The following is a 12,582-nucleotide window of genomic DNA, read 5'->3' on the forward strand; positions in this document are numbered from 1 at the left end:
GAGAGACACAGCGAGAGAGAGAGAGAGACACAGCGAGAGAGAGAGAGAGACACAGCGAGAGAGAGAGAGAGACACAGCGAGAGAGAGAGAGAGACACAGCGAGAGAGAGAGAGAGACACAGCGAGAGAGAGAGAGAGACACAGCGAGAGAGAGAGAGAGACACAGCGAGAGAGAGAGAGAGACACAGCGAGAGAGAGAGAGAGACACAGCGAGAGAGAGAGAGAGACACAGCGAGAGAGAGAGAGAGACACAGCGAGAGAGAGAGACACAGCGAGAGAGGGAGACACAGCGAGAGAGAGAGACACAGCGAGAGAGAGAGACACAGCGAGAGAGAGAGACACAGCGAGAGAGAGAGACACAGCGAGAGAGAGAGACACAGCGAGAGAGAGAGACACAGCGAGAGAGAGAGACACAGCGAGAGAGAGAGACACAGCGAGAGAGAGAGACACAGCGAGAGAGAGAGACACAGCGAGAGAGAGAGACACAGCGAGAGAGAGAGACACAGCGAGAGAGAGAGACACAGCGAGAGAGAGAGACACAGCGAGAGAGAGAGACACAGCGAGAGAGAGAGACACAGCGAGAGAGAGAGACACAGCGAGAGAGAGAGACACAGCGAGAGAGAGAGACACAGCGAGAGAGAGAGACACAGCGAGAGAGAGAGACACAGCGAGAGAGAGAGACACAGCGAGAGAGAGAGACACAGCGAGAGAGAGAGACACAGCGAGAGAGAGAGACACAGCGAGAGAGAGAGACACAGCGAGAGAGAGAGACACAGCGAGAGAGAGAGACACAGCGAGAGAGAGAGACACAGCGAGAGAGAGAGACACAGCGAGAGAGAGAGACACAGCGAGAGAGAGAGACACAGCGAGAGAGAGAGACACAGCGAGAGAGAGAGAGACACAGCGAGAGAGAGAGAGACACAGCGAGAGAGAGAGAGACACAGCGAGAGAGAGAGAGACACAGCGAGAGAGAGAGAGACACAGCGAGAGAGAGAGAGACACAGCGAGAGAGAGAGAGAGACACAGACAGCGAGAGAGAGAGAGACACAGACAGCGAGAGAGAGAGAGACACAGACAGCGAGAGAGAGAGAGACCGTGAGAGACACAGCCAGAGAGAGAGAGAGCGTGAGAGATACAGCCAGAGAGAGAGAGACAGCGAGAGAGAGAGAGAGAGACAGCGAGAGAGAGACACAGCGAGAGAGAGAGAGAGAGACAGCGAGAGAGAGACGCACAGGGAGAGGGTCAGGGAGAGAGTGAGAGAGGCACAGCGAGAGAGAGGGACAGTGTAGACAAGATGGGCCGAATGGCCCCCTTCTGCACTGGAAATTCTATGATCGGGGAGCGCAGCACAGCGCATAAGTCGAGGCTGAAGGATTTGCAGCCACCTTCAGGCAGAAGTGTCTAGTGGATGATACTTTTCGGCCTCCTGAATCACAAATGCTAACATTCAGCTAATTCATTTCACTCTACGTGATATCAAGAAACTGCTGAAGAGGACGGTACGGTGGCGCAGTGGTTAGCACAACTGCATCATGGCGCCAAGGTCCCAGTTCGATCCCGGCTTTGGGTCGCTGTCCATGTGGAATTTGCACATTCTCCCCGTGTTTGCGTGGGATTCGCCCCCACAACCCAAAATATGTGCAGGGTAGGTGGATTGGCCACGCTAAATTGCCCCTTAATTGGAGAAATGAATTGGGTACTCTAAATTTAAAAATAAATGTTTTTAAAGAAACCGCTGTAGTCGCTCCTACAAAAGCTATGGCCCTGAACATCATGCATGCATGTAGCAAGATCTGCACAACATTCACGCATAGGCTAATAAATACAAGTAACATTTGAGCTATACTAGTGGCAGGCAATGATGATCTCTAATAAGTGAGAATCTAACTATCTTTCCTTGACATTAAATGACATTACAATTATTGAATCCTTCACTATCAACATCCTGGGGTTTACCATCAACCGGAACCTGCATTAGACCATTCATATAAATATTGTGGCTACAAGAGTAGGTTAGAGACTGGGAATCCTGAGCTGAGTAAGTCATGTCCTGACTCGCCTGTCCATCGCCTACAATGCATAAATCAGCCACGTCATGGAATACACTCGACCTGCCTGGATGATTGTGCCTCCAACATGAAGCTCAACACTATCCAGTTTGAAGCAGCTTGCTAAATCGTACCCCATCCATCAACTTAAACATTCAATCCCTCCATCACCAATGCACAATGGCAGCAGTGTACTGTTTACAAGATATGGTGCATTAACTTACCAAGGCTCCTTTGACAGCATTTTTCCAAGAGTGATCTTTACCATCAAGCAGATGTATGGGAGCACTACCACCTGCAAGTTCCCCTCCAACCACAGGCTATTTCAATACATCGCCATTCCTTCACTGCTCACAGGATCAAAATTTTGGAACTCTTTTCCTAACAACGGTATTGGTACATCAGCACCAGTTGGACTGCAGTTCAAGAGGATGGCTCAGTGTTTTGGGGGATGGGCAACAAATACTGGCCTTGGCGGCGATCCCCACATCCCAAGAAAGATTTTTTTAAATTGTGTAAATATTGAAGATGGAAATAAAAACACTACTTGGATATTTTTCATCCATGCTGTTGATATATATGTAAATCTTTTATATTTGCAACAAAAGTGTACCTCATTGATTTTTTTCAATGATTTAAATTTCTTCCACTTTTATATTGATTTTTCTGTCTAATTTTTAAAAAACTTCTAGTCACAAAGATGGATATGAGAAATATGCAACTTGGAAAAGAATTTGGACCAGCAATGGCAAAAGTGAACCTAGCCTGAAAGCATTTATGTCTGATCAGCTGGTTCCTTATTGGGTAAGTTCAATAGATGGAAGTTGGTAATCCAAATTAGCATTCAGAATTGAGTTTTGTGATTTTACAAAGGTACACACAAATTGATACTGTAGAAATAGAAATTTCAATGCCATGTGATAAAGGTTTGAATTAACGAATGAAAGGAAACTTCTGAATTTCTGAAGCACCGGTTTAGCTCACCACTTGATTATGAAAGGTGATGCATATATAGCATAGATCAGTTTTTTACAAACCTTTTTTTCAGTGACCCATTTTTACCAACCGGCCAACCTTTGGGAGCCAACTGGGCCGATCTTCGGGACCCGCGCCGGCCGACCTTCGCAACCCGCGTCAGCCGACGTCACGACCCACCATTTTCACTTACCTTGTTTGCTGCTGAAAAAATGGAATCGCGCCCAAAGCACGTGATGTCAATGTTTGGGGAGCGTGACCAGCTCTCTGCCTCCCTTTAGGCAGGAAGATTACATAGAATTTTTAAAAAATCTTCTGCGTCTCCGATTGCGCAAATTCGCGGGCAACAGCCGCAGCAGCCGGCTTTTTTTTTTAACAAGTTCAGGGGGTTGGGGGGGGGGGGGGGGTTTGATAAAGTTTAACAGGAAAAAGTAGCAGAAACTGAAAATGATTTCATCCTCTGGAAATTGGAGGTTTACCACACACCTAAACGTTACATTTAAAAATGTAAAAAAAAATAAAAGACACTTAAAAATCAATCAATTGATAAAGGTTCCAAATACGACCTGCAGGCACTTTGTTTTGGAATGTTTAAAAATCAATATTAAAATAAATTGACATCTCTTGGCTGAAGTTACAGCTGCGGTGAATCCATTGTTGGATCACTCACTTGGAGTAAGAGACTTCCACTTCATCAGCATCAAAGTTCAGAAAGCAACCAATCACATCATTCTGCCCAAACTTTTTGCAGCCTTCTTTTAACAATGCTAGTTGCAAATGGCCTTCAAAAAGGCTGCGACCAGATGTTTAAAAATGCGGCCACACTGCTGCAATCGGCCTTCCAAATGGCTAGGAAGAAAAAAGAAAAATGTGGCTGCACTGCGCATGCGTACCCGCTCATCGGTGCGCATGCGCGAGACCCTGCGCATGCACACCGATGAGCGGGCACGCATGCGCAGTGCGGCCGCATTTTTCTTTTTTCTTCCTGGCCATTTGGAAGGCCGCTTCCAGCTGGCATTATTAAAAGCCGACTGTTGCGCGCGGATTTGCGCGATCGGGAATGCCGCGACAGACAGCTCCGCGACCCTCCTGACACCCGCCTGGGGTCGCGCCCCCAACATTGACAGTGCCTGCCATAGATTCACCAAAGTTATAATAGGAAGCCCTTGTTAATGTCACTCAAAGGGGGTTGGTTAGCTCAGTTGGTTAGTGTTGCGGAGCGATGCCAACAGCGTGGGTTCAATTCCCGTACTGGCTGAGGTTATTCATGATGGCCCTGCCTTCATAATCTTGCCCCTTGCCCGAGGTGTGGTGACCCTCAGATTAAATCGCCACCAGTCAGCTCTCAAAAAGAGAGAGCAGCTTATGGTCCTCTGGGACTGTGTTGATATTTACCATAGAGTCAAAGCCCAGTACATGATAAAAGGAGGCCATTCTGCCTATCACGTTTATTTTCTATAGTCTAAAGTGTTCAGAAGTTATGGATCTTATCCCGCTGGGATTGTGAAAATTTCATCTGTAGGATTTGGTGGGGGCGGGGTGCTGTTGGTGGTTAAGAGTGACCTACAGGCATAGTTTTCAGATAGTTTCAGCTCTCGTTACTTGCCAATGCCAAATCTAGTAGGTTAACCTGATGAAATGTATCCCAGGATGTTGTGGGAGGCTAGGGAGGAAATTGCGGGTCCCCTAACAGAGATATTTGAATCATCGGCAGCCACAGGTGAGGTGCCTGAAGATTGGAGAGTGGCGAATGTTGTGCCCTTGTTTAAGAAGGGCAGCAGGGAAAAGCCTGGGAACTACAGACCGGTGAGCCTAACGTCTGTAGTAGGTAAGTTGCTAGAAGGTATTCTGAGAGACAGGATCTACAAGCATTTAGAGAGGCAAGGACTGATTCGGGGCAGTCAGCATGGCTTTGTGCATGGAAAATCATGTCTCACAAATTTGATTGAGTTTTTTGAGGGGGTGACCAAGAAGGTAGATGAGGGCAGTGCAGTAGACGTTGTCTACATGGACTTTAGCAAAGCCTTTGACAAGGTACCGCATGGTAGGTTGTTGCAGAAGGTTAAAGCTCACGGGATCCAGGGTGAGGTTGCCAATTGGATTCAAAATTGGCTGGACGACAGAAGGCAGAGGGTGGTTGTAGAGGGTTGTTTTTCAAACTGGAGGCCTGTGACCAGTGGTGTGCCTCGGGGATCGGTGCTGGGTCCATTGTTATTTGTGATTTATATTAATGATTTGGATGAGAATTTAGGAGGCATGGTTAGTAAGTTTGCAGATGACACCAAGATTGGTGGCACAGTGGATAGTGAAGAAGGTTATCTAGGATTGCAACGGGATCTTGATCAATTAGGCCAGTGGGCCGACGAATGGCAGATGGAGTTTAATTTAGATAAATGTGAGGTGATGCATTTTGGCAGATTGAATCAGGCCAGGACCTACTCAGTTAATGGTATGGCGTTGGGGAGAGTTATAGAACAAAGAGATCTAGGAGTACAGGTTCATAGCTCCTTGAAGGTGGAGTCGAAGGTGGACAGGGTGGTGAAGAAGGCATTCGGCATGCTTGGTTTCATTGGTCAGAACATTGAATACAGTAGTTGGGACGTCTTGTTGAAGTTGTACAAGACATTGGTACGGCCACACTTGGAATACTGTGTGCAGTTCTGGTCACCCTATTATATAAAGGATATTATTAAACTGGAAAGAGTGCAGAAAAGATTTACTAGGATGTTGCCGGGACTTGATGGTTTGAGTTATAAGGAGAGGCTGGATAGACTGGGACTTTTTTCCCTGGAGCGTAGGAGGCTTAGGGGTGATCTTATAGAGGTCTATAAAATAATGAGGGGCATAGATAAGGTAGATAGTCAACATCTTTTCCCAAAGGTAGGGGAGTCTAAAACTAGAGGGCATAGGTTTAAGGTGAGAGGGGAGAGATTCAGAAGGGCCCAGAGGGGCAATTTCTTCACTCAGAGGGTAGTGAGTGTCTGGAATGGGCTGCCAGAGGTAGTAGTAGAGGCGGGTACAATTGTGTCTTTTAAAAAACATTTAGATAGTTACATGGGTAAGATGGGTATAGAGGGTTATGGGCCAAGTGCGGGCAACTGGGACTAGCTTAATGGTAAAAACTGGGCGGCATGGACTGGTTGGGCTGAAGGGCCTGTTTCCATGCTGTAAACTTCTATGATTCTAAATAATGGAGGGTTTATGACTGTACCAACAATGTAAGTTATTGTGAAAATAACTCTTTCCTTTTCTCTCTTTCTCCTTGGAATAAAACATTTCTGACATGCAATCTTCTATTGACCTATTTGGTTATGATACTCTATGATACTTCTTTATTTAATTAACAACACATTTGTATTGCTGCACCAAATAATGCCATTGGTATTTTATTTGTCTGTAATAGGTACAATGTACAAAGCAGGATTGTGCAAAATGGCGTCAGCTGACCAGAGACATCCAGATGACCACGGCATCAGCAAAAATATACCGTTGTGGCATGAAAACTCACACTGCTGTTAAGGTCAAGTGCAATATATAATCATCAAATACTTATTTGCAAGCAGTCTCGAACAATTTAGAAATGGTACTATAAAATCTGTTCCGCAACCAAACTAACAAATGAGCACTTTTTTTAAAATTTAGAGTACTCCATTCTTTTTTTTCCAATTAAGGGGCAATTTAGCGTGGTCATTTAGCGTGGCCAATCTACCCACTCTGCACTTCATTGGGTTGTGGGGATGAGACCCACGTAGACACTGGGAGAATGTGCAAACTCCACACAGACAGTGACTTGGGACCGGGATCGAATCCGGGTCTTCAGTGCTGTGAGGCAGCAGTGGTAGCCACTGTGCCACCCAGAACTGATGAGCATTCTAACTGTCATGGTTACTTTTTTTTTAATAAGAGATTCAAGGTTTTTCACATTACTTTAGGTCCAAATTCAACACTGCCCACCAAGCGGGCCTGGAAAGATGGGTGAATAATATGGTACTTCTTTGCCTGCTGCCATTTCAACCCTGTAGTTTTGCCTTTGAATGTTGTTCATGGGCTATAATTAGTACCTGATCGTTTATGCCATGCAGAATGCTAGACCTTGGTTCTGCCCCCGGGTGGCATGTTGGCATAATGGTTAGCATGACTACCTCATAGCGCTGGGGACCCGGGTTCAATTCCAGCCTTGGTGACTGTGTGGTGTGTGGGTTTCCTCCAGGTGCTCTGGTTTCCTACCACATTCCAATGATGTGCAGTTTCCTCCCACAGTCCAATGGTGTGCAGATTAGGTGGATTGGCCATGCTCAATTTTCCCTTAGTGTCCAAGGATGTGCAGGTTACCGGAGGGTTACGAGGATAGGGCAGGGGATCTGGGTGGGGTGTTCTTTCAGAGAGTCGGTGTAGACTCGATGGGTCGAATGGCCGCCTCCTGCCCTGTAGGGAGTCTATGAACGCTGATGGCAGTTCGGAGCAGAGTCAGAAGAGACCCTTTGCATCATTTTACTTTATTCAAGGTGGTCTTCTGGACTAGATAAAGCAGAGTGTTCCTCCTGCTGCTACAGGGAAATCTTCGGCTGGATTTAAGCTCCCAATGCAATTGATTAAGTAGGAGGGTGGGATGATGTGGCCCATTAACATGTAGGAAACCTGAAGATATCTATGTGGTTTTTCAACATCGTCACTACATTATCTTATTTCTAGTTTCCAGATCAATTCGTGCGAGTGTGACGATCCGCATGAATCAATTTTAACTCCAGTTTTTAAAGAAACCGTCCAAATATGTAATTTGATTAACTTTAGTATTGGGAGTATAATAGGAAGAATGGCAGAGTGAAATCTAGATTTTCAAAGACTGTACTTCATTTTAGTAATACCTTCCTGGACGTGATGCTGGGGTTTGTAACGGCTTGTGATGAGATCTACCATGTGGAATTAGTGAGGTCTTGCGACACTAAAACTCAGTAGAAATTTGAGTTAAACTTCTCGGATGCAAACAAGAATCTTTATTGCCTCTATTTGATTACAATTAGGAGAAACTTAAATCTATTCTCAATAAAGTCCGGCTAGCAAAAGGACTTAAAGAGAAGTAACTTGTACACAATTTAACTTTCAAAATAATACAGAAATGGTTTCTTGCTTACGGCAAACCAGCTTGCATTTACTTCAAGAGTTAGAGTGGAAATATGAAAATAGAGATAGCGAATAGTTAGGTCAAAGTATAGGATGATCCTGGAATAAAGATGGACGTGCATGTTTAAAGCAAATCTTATCAGTCTTGAGCCATCTATCGACACTTCTATGTCGTCCTAATTGATTTGGGTTAGAATCAAATACATTTGATTCATTGGTTAACTGTCAATCCTTAACGTTCTGAATGTTTCATGTTTGAATATTTGTGTATGTTATGGAATGTGATTCTGTGCTTTTATCATGACTGGTTTCTACTGGTTTCCTGCTGACTTTGCTTTTATCCACATTCTGGACAATGGTGTCTTCATTGCTATGGTGCTTATTTGGCCTTGATCTGATTACTGGTACAGCTCATTTCTTAATGTCAAACTGACTTTGAAAATATGTTTATTAGAACAATAACTTTTTCGTCTTCCTTAGTGAAAATGTTGTTTTTATCTCCAATTAGTTTATGCATGTGTCAGGCTTTTTGTGCCTCTGTTGAAGCTATGTGTTTTGTCATGACCTGAGGTTATCAGTGCTGAAATCCTCATTTTAAAATGGCTATTAAAACTGGGTCTTAATATTTACATTAAAATAGCCTTTTTACCTATCCGATCTATCAGGATAGTCGATTACCATCATCTTGAAAGGAGGTATTCTTACTTACAGACAGGTGGGAAACGCCTACCAATGAAACAACGAAGACTTGACTGATATTGTCTGTATGGATTCAATGCTGAAAGTGGTTTAATGATCCAAGTAGAGCAGGAATGGTGTGCGCAGTTTTGTATTCACCTATGTCCCATATGCATTTCACCGCAACCTCGTCCAGCTAGTGTATCCAACTTATAGAAAAACATAGCACATAGAAAAATACAGCACAGAACAGGCCCTTCGGCCCACGATGTTGTGCCGAACCTTTGTCCTAGATTAATCATAGATTATCATTGAATTTACAGTGCAGAAGGAGGCCATTCGGCCCTTTGAGTCTGCACCGGCTCTTGGAAAGAGCACCCTACCCAAACTCAACACTTCCACCCAACACCAAGGGCAATTTGGACATTAAGGGCAATTTATCATTGGCCAATTCACCTAACCTGCACATCTTTGGACTGTGGGAGGAAACCGGAGCACCCGGAGGAAACCCACGCAGACACTGGGAGGACGTGCAGACTCCGCACAGACAGTGACCCAAGCCGGAATCGAACCTGGGACCCTGGAACTGTGAAGCAATTGTGCTATCCACAATGCTACCGTGCTGCCCTTGAGAACAAATAAATCTACACTATCATTTTACTGTAATCCATGTACCTATCCAATAGCTGCTTGAAGGTCCCTAATGTTTCCGACTCAACTACTTCCACAGGCAGTGCATTCCATGCCCCCACTACTCTCTGGGTAAAGAACCTACCTCTGATATCCCTCCTATATCTTCCACCTTTCACCTTAAATTTAAGTCCCCTTGTAATGGTTTGTTCCACCCGGGGAAAACGTCTCTGACTGTCTACTCTATCTATTCCCCTGATCATCTTATAAACCTCTATCAAGTCGCCCCTCATCCTTCTCCGTTCTAATGAGAAAAGGCCTAGCACCCTCAACCTTTCCTCATAAGACCTACTCTCCATTCCAGGCAACATCCTGGTAAATCTTCTTTGCACCTTTTCCAAAGCTTCCACATCCTTCCTAAAATGAGGCGACCAGAACTGTACACAGTACTCCAAATGTGGCCTTACCAAAGTTTTGTACAGCTGCATCATCACCTCACGGCTCTTAAATTCAATCCCTCTGTTAATGAACGCGAGCACACCATAGGCCTTCTTCACAGCTCTATCCACTTGAGTGGCAACTTTCAAAGATGTATGAACATAGACCCCAAGATCTCTCTGCTCCTCCACATTGCCAAGAACTCTACCGTTAACCCTGTATTCCGCATTCATATTTGTCCTTCCAAAATGGACAACCTCACACTTTTCAGGGTTAAACTCCATCTGCCACTTCTCAGCCCAGCTCTGCATCCTATCTATGTCTCTTTGCAGCCGACAACAGCCCTCCTTACTATCCACAACTCCACCAATCTTCGTATCGTCTGCAAATTTACTGACCCACCCTTCAACTCCCTCATCCAAGTCATTAATGAAAATCACAAACAGCAGAGGACCCAGAACTGATCCCTGCGGTACGCCACTGGTAACTGGGATCCAGGCTGAATATTTGCCATCCACCACCACTCTCTGACTTCTATCGGTTAGCCAGTTCGTTATCCAACTGGCCAAATTTCCCACTACCCCATGCCTCCTTACTTTCTGCATAAGCCTACCGTGGGGAACTTTATCAAATGCCTTACTAAAATCCATGTACACTACATCCACTGCTTTACCTTCATCCACATGCTTGGTCACCTCCTCAAAGAATTCAATAAGACTTGTAAGGCAAGACCTACCCCTCACAAATCCGTGCTGACTATCCCTAATCAAGCAGTGTCTTTCCAGATGCTCAGAAATCCTATCCTTCAGTACCCTTTCCATTACTTTGCCTACCACCGAAGTAAGACTAACTGGCCTGTAATTCCCAGGGTTACCCCATTCCCTTTTTTGAACAGGGGCACGACATTCGCCACTCTCCAATCCCCTGGTACCACCCCTGTTGACAGTGAGGACGAAAAGATCATTGCCAACGGCTCTGCAATTTCATCTCTTGCTTCCCATAGAATCCTTGGATATATCCCGTCAGGCCTGGGGGACTTGTCTATCCTCAAGTTTTTCAAAATGCCCAACACATCTTCCTTCCTAACAAGTATTTCCTTGAGCTTACCAATCTGTTTCACACTGTCCTCTCCAACAATATCGCCCCTCTCATTTGTAAATACAGAAGAAAAGTACTCGTTCAAGACCTCTCCTATCTCTTCAGACTCAATACACAATCTCCCGCTACTGTCCTTGATCGGACCTAGCCTCGCTCTAGTCATTCTCATATTTCTCACATATGTGTAAAAGGCCTTGGGGTTTTCCTTGATCCTACCCGCCAAAGATTGTTCATGCCCTCTCTTAGCTCTCCTAATCCCTTTCTTCAGTTCCCTCCTGGCTATCTTGTATCCCTCCAATGCCCTGTCTGAACCTTGTTTCCTCAGTCTTACATAAGTCACCTTTTTCCTCTTAACAAGACATTCAACCTCGCTTGTCAACCATGGTTCCCTCACTCGACCATCTCTTCCCTGCCTGACAGGGACATGCATATCAAGGACACGTAGCACCTGTTCCTTGAACAAGTTCCACATTTCACTTATGTCCTTCCCTGCCAGCCTATGTTCCCAACTTATGCACTTCAATTCTTGTCTGACAACATCGTATTTACCCTTCCCCCAATTGTAAACCTTGCCCTGTTGCACGTACCTATCCCTCTCCATTACTAAAGTGAAAGTCACAGAATTGTGGTCACTATCTCCAAAATGCTCCCCCACTAACAAATCTATCACTTGCCCTGGCTCATTACCCAGTACTAAATCCAATATTGCCCCTCCTCTGGTCGGACAATCTACATACTGTGTTAGAAAAGCTTCCTGGACACACTGCACAAACACCACCCCATCCAAACTATTTGATCTAAAGAGTTTCCACTCAATATTTGGGAAGTTAAAGTCGCCCATGACTACTACCCTATGACTTCTGCACCTTTCCAAAATCTGTTTCCCAATCTGTTCCTCCACATCTCTGCTACTATTGGGGGGCCTATAGAAAACTCCTAACAAGGTGACTGCTCCTTTCCTATTTCTGACTTCAACCCATACTACCTCAATAGGGTGATACTCCTCGAACTGCCTTTCTGCAGCTGTTATACTATCTCTAATTAATAATGCCACCCCCCCCACCTCTTTTACCACCCTCCCTAATCTTATTGAAACATCTATAACCAGGGACCTCCAACAACCATTTCTGCCCCTCTTCTATCCAAGTTTCCGTGATGGCCACCACATCGTAGTCCCAAGTACCGATCCATGCCTTAAGTTCACCCACCTTATTCCTGATGCTTATTCCTGATGCTTGATTGATCATATCACTCCTCACATGAATTTAATCACAATTAGTCCAGCATATCACTCCTTGCAAACTTAACTGCAAGTATACCCATTCCTATCTCTCTCTTGACTTCCTCACATCCCCATCTGTCCATCTACCACTGATTGCCATCCTCATCTTATGCAATACCATGCCTTTCCTTCAATCACTGTCATCTAATGCCCTCTATCCAGCAGTTCAATGCTTGTCATTACTCTTACTCAGAGTTCTCTTTCCCTGATTGAAGAGGGCACAGAAGAAAAGGGAGAGGCAGAGAACAAGGGGTGTGGAGACAGCTGCTCTCCAGTCATCTCTCAACTGGCAGCTACAGAGGAAGAGAGCATG

The 12,582-nt window shown here is 45.1% G+C and overlaps 1 protein-coding gene across 1 annotated transcript in view; it reads left to right on the forward strand.

The window, feature by feature from the left end:
- The window catches only part of kdm1b (lysine demethylase 1B), a 274,704-nt gene that overhangs the window by 81,073 nt on the left and 181,049 nt on the right, over positions 1-12,582 (forward strand). The window contains exons 4-5 of the mRNA XM_072510250.1: positions 2,740-2,851; positions 6,426-6,542. Coding sequence (XP_072366351.1) covers positions 2,740-2,851; positions 6,426-6,542 — 229 coding nt within the window. The remainder of the gene's footprint in view (positions 1-2,739; positions 2,852-6,425; positions 6,543-12,582) is intronic.

Source organism: Scyliorhinus torazame, chromosome 6, assembly GCF_047496885.1.
Source record: "Scyliorhinus torazame isolate Kashiwa2021f chromosome 6, sScyTor2.1, whole genome shotgun sequence".
NCBI classification, from domain to species: Eukaryota; Metazoa; Chordata; class Chondrichthyes; order Carcharhiniformes; family Scyliorhinidae; genus Scyliorhinus; species Scyliorhinus torazame.